This window comes from Ammospiza nelsoni, chromosome 1, assembly GCF_027579445.1.
Source record: "Ammospiza nelsoni isolate bAmmNel1 chromosome 1, bAmmNel1.pri, whole genome shotgun sequence".
Classification (NCBI taxonomy): domain Eukaryota; kingdom Metazoa; phylum Chordata; class Aves; order Passeriformes; family Passerellidae; genus Ammospiza; species Ammospiza nelsoni.
In genome coordinates this window covers 16,470,184-16,490,918 of record NC_080633.1, presented here as the reverse complement: position 1 = coordinate 16,490,918, position 20,735 = coordinate 16,470,184, and the positions used below count along the sequence as shown (strand labels likewise).

Sequence of the window (20,735 nt, the reverse complement as noted above, 5' to 3'; positions counted from 1 at the left end):
ATTGTGCTCTAAGTCTGCTGTGTTCCTACCCTTACCATGACCTCTGGCACCTCTTTTATCCCTTGACAATCCAGAGCCTGAGAGGGAAGTATGGTTGGTTTGTGTGGAGGTGATTTGTTGGGGGAGTTTTGTTGTTTGGTTGGTTGGTTTGTGTTTTGTTCTGGGCTTTATTTGTTTGTTTTCGTTGGATTTTTGTTTTAGTTTTCTGGGTGAGTGTTGTTTTTAATGTTTTGTTTCAGGGTGGGTTTTTTGGGTGGTTTTTTATTTTGGACAAGATTAGTGAGCTGAACTGGTGTATTGTGGGCTTCAACAAGCACGCATGTAAGGAGGCAGTGGCTGGAGTTTGCTAACCCCACCTGCAGCAGCAAGCTCTTACCAGTTTAATTCATCTCATGTAATTTATGGAAACTGTTTTATTACTAGATAATGTATGTTTTTACCTAACTTTTGTTTTCTTTTCTTCAGAGAGCAGAGACAAAAAGAAGCAAGCAAAATGTCAGTTAACAGTTTTCCAAAAGATAGGGATTACAGAAGAGAGGTGATGCAGGCGACAGCTGCCAGTGGGTTTGCCAGTGGAAGTATGTGGTTTTTTTACAGCAATATATTCTTGCCTTGTTTGCATGACTGTTTTCTTTTCCAAACTTCAAAAACAATGAAAAATCCCTTTCCTTAGCTCTTTTTCTTGCCTTTCCATATATAAAAGCCAAATGGGTAGCACAGTTAACTCTCCCAAATGTGGTTTATTTAAATAACTTCACTAGTGCAACATATGCTTAATGCTTTTCATGGTTCTCCTCTTTTTTGTGGCTTTTACTGTCGAGTTTAATTATCTTCATGGGTAGTTACTTAAGCAAGTTGCATCATCTGTAATTTAGTTGGACTGTTGTGATCATTGAGACCTGCTAATGTCATATTCTGACCTTAAAAATAAAGATTTCACATCTAAAAATAATAACCTAATTCAATGGATTTTGATATCAGGGTTTTCAGAGGTTTGTGTGTGTTATTGAGAGCATATTTTTGCCTCACCAATACTCTTGGCAAAATCTTCCCTGGACTGTAAATTTCTGTAACTTGCAGATTTTTATTCTGATAGCTAGCTTTAATCTCTGTCAGTTTTCTTCTGCTAGATAGCTGTACTGTGAGATCCTGTCTGTATCCTGATGTAGTTTGGATAAATTTGTAGTGTAGTTCTCAGGGTAGTTTAAAAGCAGAAGCCAAAGCATTATTCTTCACCCACGCTCTTGGGATTTGACAAGGTGATGTGTAAAGGGGTATTTTTCTCTGTACACTGAAACTTACTGTGCATGCTAAAATATACTGGATGCTGCAAAAAGATAGTAGTCATGCATAATGCAGTGAGTATTTGTTTTGTGACAGGTGAAAATGTAAGAATCTATAAAAGAATTACTCTCTATTTACTTGGTATGTTCCCTGAGTAGCATATTTTAGTCTATGATCATGTGACCAGTGCAGATGAGTCATTCATTTAATATATATAAATGCCTTGAATTAACTGTAAGTAAGCTTGTTGTAGTACTCAAGTGACATGAAGAGGAATTCTTTGAAGGCTAGAATGTGAAACTAATAAATGATACTTGATGTTCAGGGATTTTAATGTACAAAAGAAAAATGGCATAAATTACCTCTTCACACTAAATACAAGATGGAAATAATAGATCTTGATTTAGATCTTTTTAGGAGACTTCAAAAGTTAACTTGACTGTAACACTCGTTATAAAGCAGCCTTTCATCAAAATACAGTGCTTAACTGGAGCTCTAAATCAAGCAAAGGTCAGAGAAAATGCATTTTGTCAGTGAGTAGAATTAGATCAGCATCAAAAAAAGCAAAATTTACTTGAAGCTTTTTTTAATCATAAATTCAATCAGTTCTAGTTGTTGGTGTGCAGCTGTATTAATCAGTTACTGCAATCTTAGACTAGTTTCTAATTTAATTTTTTGTTGTTGTTGTTTTTGTTTTATTGCAATGTTACTTGGGGAATCCTGAAAAAAGTGGAAGACAAGCATTCCAGTGACACCAGCAGTATGCTCCCACAGAATATTTTATCTCAAACGAGCAGGCACAATGACAGAGACTACAGACTGCCAAGAGCAGAGACTCACAGTAGTTCTACTCCAGTACAGCATCCCATCAAAACAGTGGTTCATCCAACTGCTACCCCAAGCACTGTTCCTCCTAGTCCATTTTCTCTACAATCTGATCACCAGCCAAAGAAATCCTTTGATGCTAATGGAGCATCTACTTTATCAAAACTGTCTACATCCGCATCTTCCATCCCTGCACAGAAAACAGAGAGAAAAGGTATGTCCAATGGAATTCCCTCTAGTATTGAAATGATGCATTGCATTACATTGCTTGTTCAAAGTATGTTAGTACGAGAATTTAATGATTTTTCCTTTTTGATTGTGTGTGCTTTTAGAACCTGATTACTGTTTTGATGTGTTTACTTTCCCCCAAACCCAACTTGCTGTGTCTTATACAACTTCAAATTGACACTGTGATATTTACTATTTATGGACTTATTCTGCAAATTAACATTTCAAATGAATTTTTGTAGAACATATTTTAATTCTTGTTTTCTCTCTTGTTGTTTTGGATCTTTGCCATTTATTTGAGTTGTCATGTAGTTACACAATTTGAAAGTCATTTTGGACCATTATGTTTTATGAACTGCTGTTATTGTTTGGAATGACTGTGTCAAACCTTTCAATCAGCACAAGCACAGTTCTTACAGAAAGCAAGAGTTTTCTACATTTTTATAGGAGCTAATCTGTTTTGATCTGTATCTTGAGAAATAATTCTAAATCTCACAGTATGTGTTTCTGTTACCTGATAATACCTGGTAGATCCAGTTACGGTCGAGTGAAGATCAGGGCTCCACTGTGCATTGTTTATGACCTCTCAAATCTCTGTCTTTTAGTTAGATTTACTTCATTATTTGGGATGAAGAGCTCAAGAAGATTGTGAGAATGAGATGTGTGTCATTAATGATAGTGGGTTACTTTGGTGTAGTAGAGTTTTCAGAGTGCTACTGTGTAAGAAAATTCTATTTTGAGGGATTTGGGAGGGAGAAAATGATATTTGGTAATCATGTTGTGTTTTAATTTAAAATATTGTGTGCTTAATGTGTAATTGAATTCTCTTTTTTAAAGATGGCTTGTTGCCCTGTCCATACTTGCAAGTTGGCCTAGTTAAATAGTTTTAAAAAGAAGGCCAAAACAGACTCTGGTCTGACACTAGTCTTGTGCTCTGTGTTTGCTTTTGACTCTTCCACTTTTGTCTGTTGAAGAGTTCCAACTTCTACACAGACTTAAGAGCAGGTGGCCGCACAAAATATTCAAACAATAGCATACACTGACAAATACTGTAGGGTAATTGTGCATGTAAAGAAATTTTTTAGTTTTTTCTTGACACTTTGTGCATTTTCACTTAACCTGTGTCATTAATACTGACTGTAAACTACAGAGGAACAGGTGATTTTCAGCAAGCCTTTTCCTGTTCAGCACAGTAAAGGACAGAGTAAGGTGTACTAGTTCAAGCATGGTTCTTGTACTGAGTGCAGTGGTTCACAGAATCACAGAATCACAGAAGTTCAAGACTGGAAGAGACCTATAAGATCATCAAGTCCAGTTGATTACCTGCTTCAGTTAAGCCTCCATTTTCTGACTGCAGTTTGATGCACTTGTGCACGTCACAGTGAGAACATCCGTGTCAGGTGTTCTTTCCTTTAGTAGATCTACTTCATTTCCATTTCTATATTTAAAATACACTTAAACTCCCTCTTATTATTACTCAGTTCTGGCATGTTCTTGATTCTCATTTGGTGTGTGATCAGATTTCATACTGGGTATTCTTTTGCTGCTTTACTGCACATCTTCATTAATTGAAGAGATGACTCTTACAGAAATTGAAGGAACTTCCCATCCTGACAACTGCTATAGATGTTGGCAGAGAGTTCAAATATTTCTTACATACAACATTAATTTGAGGACATACAGCTGGTAATAATATTGAAAACAATCCCACAGGACAGTCTTGTAAATCTAGATGTTAGAATCCATGGATGGTTCCATATTAAATAATTTACTGAATTTCTGTATTCTTAGATAGGTATTTTTTTAAATTTTATATGGGTTAAATGAATACATTCTCTGTAATAATCATGCCTCATTGATCTGTTTCATGGCTTGATTGTGAGCAAATACTGTACTGAGCTTCAGAAAAGGGTCAATTACAGAAAGTTAGTAAATAATTGAAGAATTAGAGTAGGTAAATGCTGGGCTTGAAATTCTTACTGTAGAAAATGTGAGTTTTCACTCATTGCTTTACCTCTTGTAGAAAAACAGAAGACTTCAGTGTGGGTGTTGTCATGATAAAAGCTCATCAAACAGTACATTCAGTTGACTTTCCTTTTTCTGGTGAATGTTGGACTGTCTTTTTAAGAAATTAAACCAGTAAATTTTCCATAGCATTTTACATATCTAAATTTTTAAAAAGGGAAGCAGCAGTGCTTTGGATGATTTACTGTTACTCATTCTCTCAGGTGTGACTCTGAACCTGTAGTACTGGAAGTATGCAGTTTATAAAATATTCTTTGTAGCTGTTTTACAAATTGAAAATACAGTAATTATCCTGAGACACTTGGTTCAAACAATCTTCTAAAAGTCTCTGCAGAACTGAAAAATAGTTTAAGATGTTTATGTTTACAGTAGTAAAGCAAATAGCATTTGATCTTCTTTTTCTGTTCACTGACTATGCCATCCCTCTCTCTTTCTAAAAAGTGGTAAAACTATTTTTTTGCCTAAAAAAATAGGTTGGTCCAAATGACTGAATAATATGTGCAGTAGTCCTTCCTTAAATGAATTCTTGCTTCTTGTGAATGTGTTGCTGGCTGCCTTATGCCAGCATATATGTACCACTATTTTAATAGTTCTGATTTCAGTGTGTATTTTTTTAAGCAGTAATAGTTTTGAACAGAAGAACAACAGAAAAACACAAAACCCAACGACAACGCTTTTTTCAGCTGAATCTCTTTTGCTGCAGGGGTATGTTGTAGTCCCACAAGGAGATTGAATAAAATCCCTGGCTGAACTATAGCTCAGCTGTTAGCAGTAGTCCTCTGCCCTCAAGGCTGGCAGTAGTGGAGAGTTCCTGGGGAACTATTTGACCTCTGCCCTTTGGTTTGAATGTTCCAGTCAGAATCTGCTGCTTCTGTTTGTGCTCACTGTGAGTGCTTTATGCAGGTAAAGTGTGGGGTTGCTTTTCCTACTTTTTGGCTGCTTTATCTGTAGGGCACATCACATTTTCCTATTTCTAATTCAGAATGAAATGTTGTATTGTCCATATCTTAACAGTGTGTCTGTCTGTAGGATGCTGCTTCTCACACCTTTCCTCCAAGTCCCATCAAGGCAGCACTTCTGTTTCTGGTGCAGCAGTCCTCTAAAACTTTCATGAGAGCACAGCAGGCTGGCCAGTGCAATGCTGGGTGGGCTGTGACTCCAGTGCTTCTTTTCCTTTTCTCACCCTTGTGGTTTTCTTGTAACACTTGCTAGATTTAGTGGTCAGTTATTAACATTGCTTCTGGTATTGTTGCATCTTCTTTGGCTGAGTTTTGCAGTTCCAAGTGTATTACTCAATTCCTGTGTCGGTTAGAAAAAGTTACATGTGAGAATATAAGTTTCTTCCAATACTTTCTACTTGTTTGATGAACATTGCTGTTACATTTATTTTGACAGCAGAGGTAAAATACAGAAAAAAAATCAGTTTTAAGACTGGAGTAATCCAAATGTGAGAAATAGGGATTTTTTTTTTTGTATTTTAGGTAATTTGAATATTTTTGAGACTCTATTTGCTATTGTTACTATAGTTTCATTTGGCCAAATGTGTTTACAGAATGCATTGCTTTTAAATATTTATGTATTTTGGCTGTGGCTTACAGTCCTTAGTAGATCAGAACTGAACTGTAAAACAGATAAATGTGATGTCAGTGCTCAGAGAGCTTAGTTGGTGGACTGTACACTCCAGGTGCTTCAGCACAGAAAATGTGTTATGATTCTTAACCATGAGCAGAAAATGAAGCAGTTCTGTTAGCTGTTCTGGGTAGTAGTTTTTAATCAGTAAAGCAGAGATGAGGTTTAGAGGGCGACAGGATACAAATTTCTGAGAATTTTGTGATGTAGTTTTTCTCCTACTTAGAACACACTGTGAGAGCACTAGTTCCTAATAGTTGCTAGCAGTGCAAAGATAACAGCTCAAGCTCACAAGAGAGTGAGGTAATATTTTAGTGTTGACTCCAAAGGACTTTGGATGCATTTGTTTTGTTTATATGGGATAAAAATTACATCAGTAGTAAGAGCTATAGGAACACTCAGAGGGTCATTTTAATAATTTAGGAATCATCCAGTCAGCAGTAGTTGGTAATTTCCATGTCATTAAAAGTAAGTCTTTGTTGCTATAAATCAGAGTAAGAACAAGCTAATATATAGCATTAATTTAAAGCTAGTCATGCAGGGAGTGCAAGTATGTTAGCTGTCAGAAAGAGGGCTGTAAAGTCAAGTCCTTTCTTCACAAAAACGTCATTTCCCAGTTTTGTTCTTTTCTCCCCATCCACTTCACTGTCACGCTCATGTGCCTGATGGGCTCTGCACGCCCTGGTCAGGAGGGAGAGTGAGCAAGTTCCAGGTGCTCACAGGGCTCCACAGACACAGCAGAGGTGTGGGACTGGCAGTGTCAAACCTCTGCACTGAAGCAGAGTTGCTGAACAGTCAGAAGGCTTCAATTTCCACCCCCTTGCATTCAAGTCTTGTAGGCTCAGGGTTGCCTTTCATCATGTCAGTCCTGGCAGATCAGCTGTTTGCTTAGGTGCAAAAAAAATTCTTGTCATGATGGGCAGAGATTGGTGATGGCAAGATTCTGTAGTGTGTTTATGTACTGACTCAAACTGAGAAGTTAAGGGTGCTTAGAAAAAAAACTGAGGATCATTTAGGCACAACTGCTGAAAATGATCTGTTTTGTGTTTTTTTTTTTCTGAAAGAATTGTTAGGCCATTATTTAATAACAATTTAATAACCATTTATTTGGCCATTATTTAATAACCCATTATGGGTTGTTAAAAAATTCCCACTGCTTGGAAGAATCACACAGAATGTTCCCATTGTGACTTGACCTGGTGTTTCTACTTCAGCAAAAACTTAGGCAAACCTCTTCACAAAACTTAAAACAAACTGAGTCTTGTGTCATACAGGTTCTTGTCATGTGAAATTGACTGATGGCTTGGATTTTTTTTTGTCCAAAAGATGTGATTGTGGGTCACACTCCTAGCAGAGAGGGTTATGAATAGAAAGCTCTTCCCTAATCATTGTGGTTTTCAAAAATAATTTTTATTATAAAAAGGTTTTTTGCTGCTCCATTTTAATGTTGAATGAATTAATAGTTCTTCCCATTAAGTTAATGTCCATATCTAATGGTGTTTCTTTTTGCCATTCACTTACTTTGTTTTCCTCTGTGGGTTTATTTTTTTTTTTCCACGTGAATGAAGTTGATGGTCCAGAAAGTTGTTTAGTTCTATAATACAGGCTGCATCTAATAAACTTACTTGCAGAATTGTCAGAAAGCAAACTGTGTTTTCACGTTATTGCTACAAAGGGAATGGATTTTTAAAGTTTTTTTAAAAGTTCCAGATGTTGAGACTTTATTGTGCATAGCTTATAATGGAAAAATTGGTGCAAATTCATGTTTTTAAAATCACAAAATCTTATTTTAAAAATTATCTAATTTTCTTTTTTTTTTCTTTAGTTATCCAGAGGAAGAGATAAAACAAATTTTATTTAATGAGGTTCTTACAACTTGAAGAGATTGCAGTATGCTGTATTCTAGTTTTAGTTTTAGGTTTTGTTTTTTATTATTTAAAAAACTTTCCTTGGAACTTGCATGATAAAAGATGAAGTTTTAGATGAGCTTAGAGTCATTTGCACAGCATTTGTTTTGAAATTGATGTTGACAGTGAAGAGGCTGCAGCCTTGTCCTGTTCCACTTCTTCAGCCATAGTCTGTGCTGTAAAGCCTGCAAAAGTCTCAAATTGTTATAAAGAATTTTTTTATAAGATGTGAATTAATTTTGCATTTTGTGTTGGTAGAATTCCAGTTGTCATTTCAAAATTAGTTTGATGCTTAATGATTCAGGTTAGGTTTATGAATGAGTGCCGTGTAATACAAATCCTTATTTTGCAATACTAGTGTAGATTGTTTGTCAAGGACTTTGAATTGATGTTGACACAGGTGTATCAGAATTGTAAAACTACAGGATTTGAATTTGTGGAGATGTTTAACTTTTCTCAGCATGCTGTGTTCATCTTGACTGTGTTTCGTGATGTTTGAGGGCTTCAAGTGCACTTAAGAACCACAGGATTGTATTATTAACAGGCATTTTTAAAAACTCTTATAAACTAAAAAATAGTGTTTAGATGTTGGAAAGTAAACTTAATTCTCTGGCAAAATAAACAATGAAATAGTATGTCAGAAAAAGGGAATTAGGGAGGAAAAGAAAGGGAGTTAGGAGTTTCTGCTTCTATTTGTGGAAAAAGCAGGGGAAATCTGTACACCCCAGTGAGTGATATCTGAGGGTTTTTGTCAGACAAATATTTAATCTTGAGGAGTTTTGGCTAGGTAAATTAACTTCAAAAGGCAAAACTTGCAGGCTCTGTACAGCATCATAAATTAAACCAGGTTTTAAACTTTGTAGTTACATTACTCCAAAATGGATGTGGAAATATTTAGAGGCTTTGTTTTGTTGGCAGTGTTCTAGGGTTTAGTATCCTGTCTGAGCTGTGAAGTAAGATAGATGGGTTTAAATTAAGCTAAAGAAAGTACAACTAATTTGTAGTCTGTATTTTTAACATGTGAGTTTCTATCTCAGAGGGGTTTCTCTTTGTGAAGAAGCTGTAAAGATCACGGGTTGAGATGAGAACAATTTACTGGAAACAGCAATGAAATAAGAAATGAACAGTAAAAGCAGCAATATTATTAGAAGGGTGTACAAGAGAGGTGAAAGATTCACTTGTGAACAAAAGCTCACCACAGGGGAGCTGCAGTATGGGAGCTGCTGCCACCTTCTCCCCCTGGAGAAAGGCTCCCTTCCCCAGCCCTGGCAGTGAAGTGAGGTGGTACAAAATAACTGCCCTTCCTGGCTGCTGCAGAAATTAACCCTGTGCTGGCCAGATCCAGGACATTATCCACCCCTTATTCTACACCACCTGCATCATGCCCAGATCCTGCACCTTCCATCTGGTGTTCTCCTGGCCAATTGCAAGATGTATCAGAATCTCCTGATTGGTATATCTGAAGCAGTCCCTACTCACTGTCCACAGTAGTTAATAGCATACAGTGACAGTGTCATTCAGCAGCCAGTGTTTTAAAATTCAGCATTACAGACTGTTCTCACAATAGAATCAAATCCCCTTGAGGTACTCATATAGTATTTCCTTATCCCTCTGCATTACCCACCAAGTGCACCCAGGCTCTTGAGCAAAAACTTGGATGGGTTTGCCTACCCTGTGTATGGGTTTTGCCTTTGCTTGAGGAAGGACTAATCCAAACTGTCTTTCCTACCACATTTTTCATGTGCACCACAGGGACTTAATCCCTTTCTGTGGTACATGAAAGTTTTGTTTGGACAGGGCTTTCTTGCTTAGTGGAGCCTCCAGTGTTAATTAACTAGGTGGCTTTGGCTAGATTTATCTCCCAGTGTTTGAAGGCCCTACCACTTACTGCTTTCAGTGTGGTTTTTAACAGTCTGTTGTACAGATCAGTTTTCCCAGAGGCTGATGTCTGATAGGGAGTATTATGTACCCACTCAGTACTGTGGCCCAGGTGTCTCTGAGGCTGTATTCAAAACGAGTCCCATTGGCTGCTTCAGTTCTTTCAGGGTACCATGCTGCTACAGGACTTGCTTTTCAAGGCCTGAGGTGGTGTTCCAGGCAGTGGCTGAGGCACAGGTATGTCTCCAGCCATCCAGTGATTGTTCCTGTCATTGTAAGCATGTAGAGCTTGCTGTGGTGGATTTGTGGAAGTGTGATATAATCAATCTGCCAGGCTTCCCTGTGCTTCTCACTATCGTCCATCGTACAGCAGGGGCTTCACCCACTTGGTCTGCTTGATTGCAGTGCTTGGTTTGCAGTTGTGGGTAACCTGTGAGATACTGTCCATGGTTAAACCCAGACCTCAGTTGTGAGCCTGTCAGTGTGTTGCATCTCTTTCCTGATGATGTGAGGTGCCATGAGCCCACTGAACAGAAATAAATAATTCACCCTTATGTTGCCAGTCCAGATGCATCTGAGACACTTTAAGCTTGGCATCTTGGTCCACCCCTCTGTTGTTGGGGTGTTCCTCAGTAGCCCAACTCTCAGGTACAGAGAGCATCTGCATGACAGGCTTTCACAGTCAACTTCCCTACCCAAGCAATTATGTCTTGCCACTGTACAGCAGCCCAGATGGTTTTCCCTCTCCAGTGCCAACTTGTCTTTTTCCATCAGTCCAGCCACCTTCACAGAGCATTTGCAACTGTCTGTGACTCATTGTATAGGTAGAGTGTTGGCCATTTTGTCTCATTCAGTGATTCCTAAAGCCAGCTGGATGGCTTTCAGCTGTACAACCTGACTTGATCCACCTTGTCCCTCAATAGCTTCTGTGGCTTGCCTCATAGGAGTCCAGCAGCTTTCCATTTTCAGTGTGTCCCTACAATACAACAGGAGCCATCAGTGAAGAGACTATCACTTTTCATTTGGTAGTGGCTGATTATATGGTAAGGTCTCCTCAGCACATGTCACCTTCTCCTCCTCCTCCTCTGATGATAGTTTAAATTTTCATCTTTGGGCCAGTTAGTGATGACTTCCAAGATCCAAGGGCGATTGAGGTTTCCTGTTTGAGTTTGCAGCGTAACCAGCATGACCCAATTGCTCCACATGGCATCAGTGGCATGAAGTGTGGAAGGGATTTCTCCCCTGCACATCCAGCCCAGCAGTGGCAGTCAGGATGCCAGGAGTAGCTGTACTTAGGTGCCAATCACTTCTGAAGCAGCTTGAACCCCCTCATAAGTTGCCAGTGTCTTTTTTTCAGTTGGGATGTAGCAGGCCTCAAATCTTTTGTATCCCAATTCCAGAACTCCAGGGGTTATCCTTGTGTCTCCCCAGGTGCTTTTACCAGACACTCCAGGAAGGACCATTCTCCCTGACTGCAGTGTAGAGCATGTTTCACATCTTCTGTCTTGATTGGCCCAAGGAAATTCCAGAATTCTCAAAAGCTGGTTTAATAGGCCTGAGAGTGACAAAGGGCATAAAAAGCTGGGGAAAATTACCTGCCCCCGTTCCCCCACAGACTAGGTAAATTTAATGGACTCCCAGAGGTGGGCCCCAAAGGAAGGGTAAAAGAGCATTACTGAGCACACATCCCAAATGACCCTCACTGCCCACCACATGCCATAAACTGGTCTCCCACAGTGCAGCAACACAGCAATGCTGATCCCTCTCTCTCCCTGCTATGAAGAGGTACCGTGGTGGGCACACAGGGTGTATACAGGAATTTACACAGGGCTGTGTGCCACAACCATGTGAACAGACCAAACAACATTGTGGCTGTTGACTCCCTGCCCAGTACAACAAATGCTTAAATCAAATTTGTTTCAAACCACTCTGGTCAGATCTGATTATCTCAACCCTTTGGGTGCCCAATAAAGCTCTTGAGGTTTATGAGTGGTGTTGCCCATGCACTATTCATTCACTGCTTCCTCCCTCTCTCCTGTGACAGGCTAGAGAGAATTGGAGGCACAAAAGGAAAAGATGGCAGCTTGAGATAGGAAAAATTTACTGGAATCAGCAATAAGAAATGAACACTAACAGCAACAATATTAATAAAAGGGTGTACAAGAGAAACAATTCACCCTACACTGACTGGAAAAACTCCCTTACCCCTGCCCCTGGTAGTGAAGAGAGGTGGTATAGAATAACCCATCTCCTCTGGCTACTCCAAAAATTAACCTTGTCCTGGCCAGAACTAGCACAGTTACTTAATACAGACAAGAAATACTTGAATTTCTACAGATATTTTTACAGATTTGTTTTGGTTTTGTTTTTTTTTTTGTTTTTTTTTTTTGTTTTTTTTTTTTTTTTGCAGAAACAGGTTTATAGCTTAAATTTCATTAATTATAAATTAATTTGTGTAATGCAGTGATGCTCTGAACAGTCATTTTATTCTGCATCCTCTGTGATGTTAAGTAGCAACTCTGATGTGACGTACATGTAGGTAATCATAATCTAGAGATGTATTCTTTTATAGCATTTAGTGATTTGATTTTGCTAAACATCTCAAAATATCGGAATGTTAGCATTAGGTGTTACCCTTGCTTTGTGTCTTTTCTCTACTTTTGATAGGGTGATTGTACAAAAATACCTTTCACAGTTACATTTTAACTTCTACTTAAAATACTTGAAGTAATACAGCTATGTGAAATAATGTCTCCATATTGTCTGAAAGAAATAAGTTGACTGTATTGTGTTGATGCAATTCAGTGTGCATTTTTAGAGCATAAAAACTCAAACTAAAGTAGTTTTACAGACCTCAGTGGTTTTGAGTGACATGTTTTGAGTTCTGTTATTCAAGAAATAAGTGAATACCCAGGACTGGGTGGGTATAAGGTTTATTTTAACTGATTGTTAGCTTGAGTTTGCCTTTGCTTCAGTGTATTTTCTGTTCAGAACTGCATGGGTGAAAAGCACTTCCAGCTGTTTGGTATGGTGGTGTGGTTTGAGGATCAGGTATTTGCTTACATGAATAAATAATACAGTAGTGAGCTGATTCTTTACTTAAAATAACTTCATATTTAACTCTGAAGACAAGCCTAAATGCATTAAATATGTTTTAAAATTAGTGCTGGCAGTTGCAGTATTTTTTCATTTTGAAATTAAGGTGTTTTAATGGTTGTTTTTCTGGTAAGGTTTTCAAAACTGTAGGTAGCAGGCTTGTACATGTAAGTACTAATGTGCTCCATTGTGCTTATTTTCCTTGCTTTTGTGTGCCAGTGTATCTTGATCTTATTTGGACTGTGACAGATCGAAGTTCAATTTCAAGTTCACATGTTTTTGTTTAGTATAATAAGATTCTTGTTTGTTGGATATGTCTTGACCTGAAGTTGTCTTAATGTTTACTTTGAACGCTGTAACATAGGATGCAATACTTTATAACAAAAACTTTTACTAATGACTTAGTGTTTTATGGTAACTAATACCTAATCAGCTGTCCTAGTTCACATGTTACTGAAAACCCTACAGAAACTTCATTCTTTTTTTCCCATCTTCAATCTTTGTAACCTCTTTGTCCCTTTGTAAGTTGTTCTTACCAAAGCTCCTGGCCAAATGACTATGTCCCTTCACAGATACATTGCTACCAACCCTGAGGAGATTGTAACTAGATAGGGGCACATCTTTTTCAGAAGTTTGCCTGAAACTCCAAAATATGTCTCTGTGTCCTGGTTGTTGCATCCTTGCAGGCTTTCAAATTCTTCAGCAGTTTTTTTTCTGGTTCAGATTTCTCAGCTGCTTGTCTGGAAAAAGTTTTCTGGAGTATTTGTGACCTTTATAAGCTATTTATACTATAACAGCATAGAAGCAGAAATCCTCTTCCCAGTGAGATTAGAAATCTTAGTGAAAAGATTTGCACATTGTTACTTCTGTAATTTTTTGTTTGTTTTTTTAGGGTTCTTCTCCAAATTAGTCTTGGAAGTTGAAGTTAAGGTTATTGGAATACAAAAGCTGTTAGAAATTCTGTGACATTTTATTCTTCTGTAGTAAAACAAACCAGACCATATCACTTCTTTACTAATAAAGTCAGCATCATCTTACTTTGACCGTTTCTCCAAATAAAAAAACCAAGCACACCCTTAAAGTAAAAGAACTTCCCAGCCAGTTTTTCCCTACTTTTGGGAAAAACTTCTAGAATTTTGCCCAAAATGTAGAATATCCAGGTTGACCTTCTCTGCCCGGTTTGAGGTGGGTTTAAAATCTGGATCTTCATTACTCTGGGCAAATGTCCTGCATGAGATCTTGGATCCATTGCTTTATGCTCTGCATCCAACTTCTTTGGTGCTATAGATGCATTAGTCTTGACTGATTGTATGGGCAGGGGTCTCTGAGGGTTTAATGAGGATGAGAGAAGGAGGAGCTCAGATTGAAATATGGTGGTCCAGGTTTCTTAAAGGAAGGATATTTGAAGTGACTGATGGTACACCTATAGTAAGTTGAAATACTTCCATTGCAGAGATTTCTCACCGTATTGGAATGGAGGAGCAACTTTCTGTTAAGTAGAAGTCATATTTAAAATTAATTAACTCATATTAATCAGAACAAATTGCCAAATAGTATCTTTGTATTTAAGTAGTATTTGGTTCTCTGGAGAATAAGTGGTAATATTTCCTAAAATCGTATTAATGAAATAAAGGATATCGGTCTTAATGCTTCAGAAGAAGCTGACAAGTTAAAAATTAATTATGGGCAGACACATTTTAGATATTTTTCCACTCTGCTGTGGGGATGTTAACAGCACTGTTTTACATTTCTAGTACAGCTCATTGTCCTTTCTAAATCCTCAGCAATGTAGCTGGATTTTGTACAATAGACTTGTATTTGTGGCTTCTTGCACTGGTCTCTTCATAAATGAATCATGGCTTATACCCTCCTGTCAAATTTGACACAGTAGCCTATATGCAAAATCCATGGGCTATAAGGTTTTTCTTCATAGTATATTTTCCAAAGATAGATTGAGATCATAAGAGAAAGTATAGAATATGAGTGTAGGTGATCAGTAAGGAATTTTTGGCCCACATTTGACATAAAAGTTAAGGAAGAAAATGTCCCATTTTTAATACTGGCTGCTTTTCATCCAGTATCTTGAAGTGGAAAAGTTGCATTTGTGTACTCATAATAAATATTAGGTTGAATAGTGTAAACTGCATTAGAAATCCGCTGTCTTCAATTTTTGTTCTATTAATGTTGTGAGTTTTTTTCTTAAAATGGTAGTTAGGCATTTGATCTTCTGAATTTGAGTGTTGTACTAGTGAGTTGTCAGGTTGTATTGGGGAAAATGAAAAATACTGTCTGTCTTCTGTTCAGAGTCTGCATCTGTGGACAAGTCTGTATCCCATTCTTGCACAACTCCTTCTACATCTTCTGCTTCTGGACTGAATCCAACTTCTGCGCCTGCTTCATCTGCTCCTACAGTTCCTGTTTCACCTATCCCACAATCACCAATTCCTCCATTACTTCAGGACCCAAATCTCCTTCGACAGCTGCTGCCTGCTCTGCAAGCCACCTTGCAGCTTAATAATTCTAGCGTAGATATATCCAAAATCAATGAAGGTAAGGATTCTTCAACGTTCATGTAATCTCTCATTTACATACATTAGTGTATTATTGCATACCAGGCTGTAGTAAATGAAAGCCTTATTTTTATTGAGAAGTGAATAAATTAATCCCTAGGTAAAGTGGAGGTTTTTTGTGGGTTTTTTTTTTGTGTTAAACCTTCTCAACATTTAAGGTTTTCAAATTAATGAATGTTGATGTACATGAGCAGTGTAATTGAAACTGGTGACTTAATCACTATACCAGCATTTGTCTGTTGCGCAAAATTTCGTTAGAGCTCTTTGTTCTTTTGTTTCGTGCACTGTTCTTTGTTTTCTGTAGTTTGTGCTGCTGTTCTGTTAATGTGTGTTGCAAATAGTGAAACTTCTAGGGGTTCTTAAATCTTGTTGCCTAACAACGTTTTTCTTTAGCATAACAAAGAAAGCTTCTCTGAATACAGGTAGCGTATCAGTAACTTTGCTAGCCAGTGAAATGTTGTACATTTAATCAGTGTGTCCCTTAGATTTTTGTTACATTGGCTTAGGTTGTTAGTAGTCAGTTTATCACTTAGTTATAGTGCCTTCTGCTGCAAGAGCAGGTAGAGAGTTGATGCATTTTGAATGCCGTTTTATCTAATGTGTCTGCATGTGACAAGTTACTGATAAAGTGGTGTAGGATTTTTTGTTTGCTTCTTGTGCAAAGATCACTGATTTAAATAGGAAGTAAAACATTTACATGAAGTGCTGAGAGTTAATTGTCTTTAACTTTCTGAAAGTGCAAATCAAGTAAGGGAAAATGCTTACAAAGTATTCTATACCTTATTCATCAGAAAAAAGTGGTCAGTTGCTTCCTTTTAATCAGCAAATATTGTCTTCATTCAGTAAGTGAGTAGGTCACTGGTTTCTTTTTCCTGTGCAGGGAAAGTCTTTGAAACTGTAATCCACTAGGTTGGACTAAAAAAAGAAGTGTTATGGCTGTGTTGAAAAATGAAAGGTCCACTCAACTCCAGTTGTATTTTATTAAAAAGCTGCCCAGTGAAATTTCTAGTAATTTTCTCTTGCTGTATGAGCAGCAGCTGTGTATGTCTTGGAACAAGAGTGTTCAGAATTGTTCTGATGGCTTGAGGGCTGTGTCCACATGGGCAGAGTGATTTCACCTTGCACAGCAGGGCTGCCCTTACTGTGCACACGATTCAGTTACTCTGTGCTTTGCTGGTGAGTCAGTTTTTGCAGGAGTGTGCTGGAAGGTATATCCAGGAAGTATCCCACAGAGCCTGTAGACCTTTTTGGAAAGGTTAGTTCAGAAGCTCAGAGTTCAGGGTCTTTGTCATCTCATACTGCAAGATGCTCTTCCTGTATTGTGCCGTTTTAAAATGGTTTAAAGTGATTTTTTTTTTAATTGGTGGGGGGATGACATGGGACAGCTAAACCCAGAAGAGATAAGGGCTTTTTATTAGTAAGAAGAAACATGGATTTTTAACCTGGAAGACATTTGTCTGCCTCTTGAACATTAAGTCTGGCCCTCATCTCTTTCAGTGAGTTGAAGTGATTCTGCTTTTTTGCTTTTTTAAAAAATTATTGTAGTATAAAAAAATCTTCACACACGTTCTGCTTACTACAGCAGCAAATTGAACAAATTTTCTCTTGCTGTTTACAAGAATTATTACTAATCTGTACGGTCAACTGGAAGATTAGACTTTATTTTTTTAAAGAATTTTTGTTAAATGTATGTCATAAAACTGCTAAAGAAAGGACTTGCTAGACATTCTAAGTCAACTTGAAATCAAGTAACTGAAGAACAGTTGAGGTGCATCTTTGGTCATGGTAGATATGGGAAATAAATCTGGAAGAAAACGTACCTTAAATGTAATTAGCCAGTTTCAACAGTTTAAAGTGGTGTTCTAGAATTGTCAGTAAAACAGAATGTTTGTTTTCAGTTCTAACAGCAGCTGTGACACAAGCCTCTCTGCAGTCTATACTCCATAAAATTCTTACTGCTGGACCATCTGCTTTCAATATCACCTCCCTAATTTCTCAAGCTGCACAACTGTCTACGCAAGGTATTCAGAGTTTTTTTTTCACTTATGTAAATTTGTTACACAACGTTTTAAAAAGGCTGATACAGTTGTGGAATCTGTCTCATGTCATATCTTCGGCCACACGATGTGGAGAATGTGAAATGACTTCTTTTTCCAAAGATAGGATAAAAAATTGTTATTGAGGGGCAGGAACCTGACACACTACTAAGTAAACAAGCCTTTCTGTCTCACCTTTTGGGATTTTCTTTGTATGTTAAGAAATTCTACATGAGTAATGTGAAACTTCTGGAATTAGGTGTAAGTTAACAGTATAAAACACAACTCTTCCTTACTTCAACACTCATCTTGTAGTACTGTGCAACTGTGACTCTTGGGGGAGGCTTTAAATTCTTAAAGTTTCCTCTCTCTGGTGGGGGCTTTTTTTTTCATCTTCTAGGCAAGATACTCTTTCAGATATTTCCAATATATTCTGGCTTGTAACTTAAAAAAGAACTTTAAAACTTAAGTTTAGAAACTTAAACCAAAACAATAAATGCAGTCATCTTACTGAGTAGGTAAGCAGTGCTAATGGTAATTTTTAACCGTGAGCGGGGAGCTGTTGGTATATGCCTAGAATGGATTAATAGGTTTCTGTATAAACTGTTATGCTTTCTTTTGGTTAAATCAAATTGAGCACTCTAAAATAGGAGTTGCATATTACTTAGTCACTTTATCTGTAAAAAACATTTCCTAATAGCTTCTTCTCTTTCCCCTCCCCTGAAATTTTAGAAGTGGGGAGTTTGGGGGAAATACAATTCCTTAGCTAGGATTGTTGTTGAGCGTTAGATTGTTCTAGTTGTTCACAGTGAGCATGTTTGTATATCATCTAATATAGCATACTCCAGAGTACACAGAGAAAATCTAATTTGCATTTATGATAGGATATGGTTTTATTAAAAGCGTTTTTCTTGTCTTTACAGCTCAGCCATCCAATCAGTCTCCAATGTCTTTAACATCTGATGCCTCATCACCAAGATCATACGTGTCTCCAAGGATAAGCACGCCGCAGACTAACACTGTTCCACTGAAACCTTTGATGACTACGCCACCAGTATCATCCCAGCAGAAGGTGAGCTCCTTTTGCCTTATGCCATATTGCAGTAAGAAATCATCATACATAATATTAAATATCCTTCCTATAGATCCATGTGCTAACAGTTGTGTGTAGGATAATAAAATATGTATGTTATCTTTCCCAATAGAAACAAACAACTGGAAGCAACTACTTGACTGTATTTTAGCAGTTCAGCTCCAGCATGAAATCTAGTTTACTTTTCTTGAGGAAATTCTTAATGCTGGCCTCAAATGCTGTCTGGGGATTTTACCAAGGCATTGATATTCTAGCATATTTAAATAGCAACAAAAGCATACCTCAGTGGCAACAACTGATACAATTATTTAGACTTACCCAATAAAAGATGTTTAGAATGGGAGAGAACTTCTTGGGGAAATTAACTTGAAGTAGTCTCAGATTTTGTGTAGAAATGTTCCAGGTGTTTACAGATCAATAACATAATGTCCCTTTCCCTTCCTGCCCCCTCACCTCTCTTCATTCAGAATTCCTTCATTGGATCAGTGACTGGGAAATGTAAATTGAAGCTAACATACAAGTTCCTGATGTTCTTCCCAAGAAACCCCTACCTTCCTAAAATCTGTCTTCTCTATCACCACTTCTGCTTAGCTGAGGTGTCTTTTTCTCAGTTTTCTGCTCACAAGTGAACCTCTAATGTCTTGGATGCCTTTGAGGAATACTTTTCAGGAGAACACATTGCATTCCTCATTATATTCAAAATGCCTTATTTTCTCTCATCAGATTTTTTTCATGGGTACAAAGAAAATCAAGTGATTCTCCCAGTTTCTTTTGATTGACAGTGATACAATGAATTGCAAAGCTTCATGTGTGTACCAGTACTGATTGTTACTTTTCCTCTTAGACATTTAAGAGCTTGAATTTACATTAAGACCTCCCCACTGCATATTTAAATGAATCAAGTTATGTCTTGAGTTTATTTTACCATCTGTGGTTTGTTTCATAGAAGTCATAGTTTCTGAAGTAGAGAATTTTTGGAGGTTCAGGAGACTGCTAGTTAGTAATCTACACTAATGTGAAGTCAGCAAATGCCAGAGAGGCTGGACAATTTGGCTTTTTTGTCTGTATGGATCCCTAGAAGCCATTTTTTCTTTGCTCTCTCCCTTTTCTCTCAATATTGTTAGCTTAACTTTGGGAAGTAGAGGATAAATTTTGAAGCTCAGCCTGTTTTGTACATATTTCAAAATTGGTATGCAAAGCATTGGGCGAGATGAAATATATCTTGGACTTCATTTGCTGTAAATTAGACATTACTAGATTCCCAAACTTCTCATCCTGATGTAGTTGAGAAATTCATAGAAAAGACTTTATCTTACTGCTGGTATCTTAGTACCTTGCTCTGAATGTGTACTACAAGGGAAAAGCAAGAAAGTACTGATGACTATTTTTGTAGTCACCTGTGAGTTTAGAACTTAGAGAAGAGAGAGCAGCAAACTGATAAATATGCTTTAGGGTTTTTTTCCATTTTTGATAGAGATGTTTTTAGTATGCTTGTGATGTAGTTATGTTCTTGACACTGTGTAATATATTTTCAAGTAGGGAACTCTTAAATTTATACATGAAGATTTTATTTGGGTGATGAACAACTCTTCTGAGGTTGAAAATCAGCTCAGTGCTCAGATGGAATTTACAGTCAAAGATAATACAAGCTTGAAATATTTTGACAAATCACATGGGTCTAAATTTGCTTCTGTTACGTCTGTTAATAACCCCTTCTTAGTAAAAAAAAATCTTTCTGCACAGCTGGGGAACTAGAATTTTTTTTAAATAACACCTTGTGAAGATAATAAAAATTGTGTCAGCAAAAGGCCTTGTAACAAAAAACCCTACAGGTGTTGAAACTGTAATTTCCTTGTTTTTTTCTGTTTTCTCTTTACTGTGCAGGAATTCTAATGAAGTTTTGAACTTTGCAGGTTGCTACTCCAGGTGTTAAACAAGGACCAGCTTCCCAGGCAGCACCTCAGCAGCCAGTAATAGCTGACAAGCAGGCGGGTCACGAACCTGCCTCTCCACGAAGTCTTCAGCGTTCGAGGTACGTTGAAATGCTTCTCTCTTCTGTCATTAGATTTTATCTGCATTCAGTGTGTGTTGTGTATGTTGCAGTTAGTGGACTCTCTTTGGCCAGTTTATTGAACTGCTGCTACTGAGATGATGCAGCCAAGTA

General features: G+C 37.5%; 1 protein-coding gene across 4 annotated transcripts in view; it reads left to right on the top strand.

Annotated features, from left to right (window-relative positions):
* Nucleotides 1-20,735, top strand: part of WAC (WW domain containing adaptor with coiled-coil) — a 53,465-nt gene that overhangs the window by 20,916 nt on the left and 11,814 nt on the right. For 3 of the 4 annotated variants that reach the window (XM_059490344.1, XM_059490338.1, XM_059490352.1), the window contains exons 6-11: nt 466-578; nt 2,015-2,323; nt 15,177-15,422; nt 17,341-17,463; nt 18,402-18,550; nt 20,485-20,603. In XM_059490344.1, coding sequence (XP_059346327.1) covers nt 466-578; nt 2,015-2,323; nt 15,177-15,422; nt 17,341-17,463; nt 18,402-18,550; nt 20,485-20,603 — 1,059 coding nt within the window. The remainder of the gene's footprint in view (nt 1-465; nt 579-2,014; nt 2,324-15,176; nt 15,423-17,340; nt 17,464-18,401; nt 18,551-20,484; nt 20,604-20,735) is intronic. The other variant, XM_059490358.1, reaches the window with a different exon arrangement.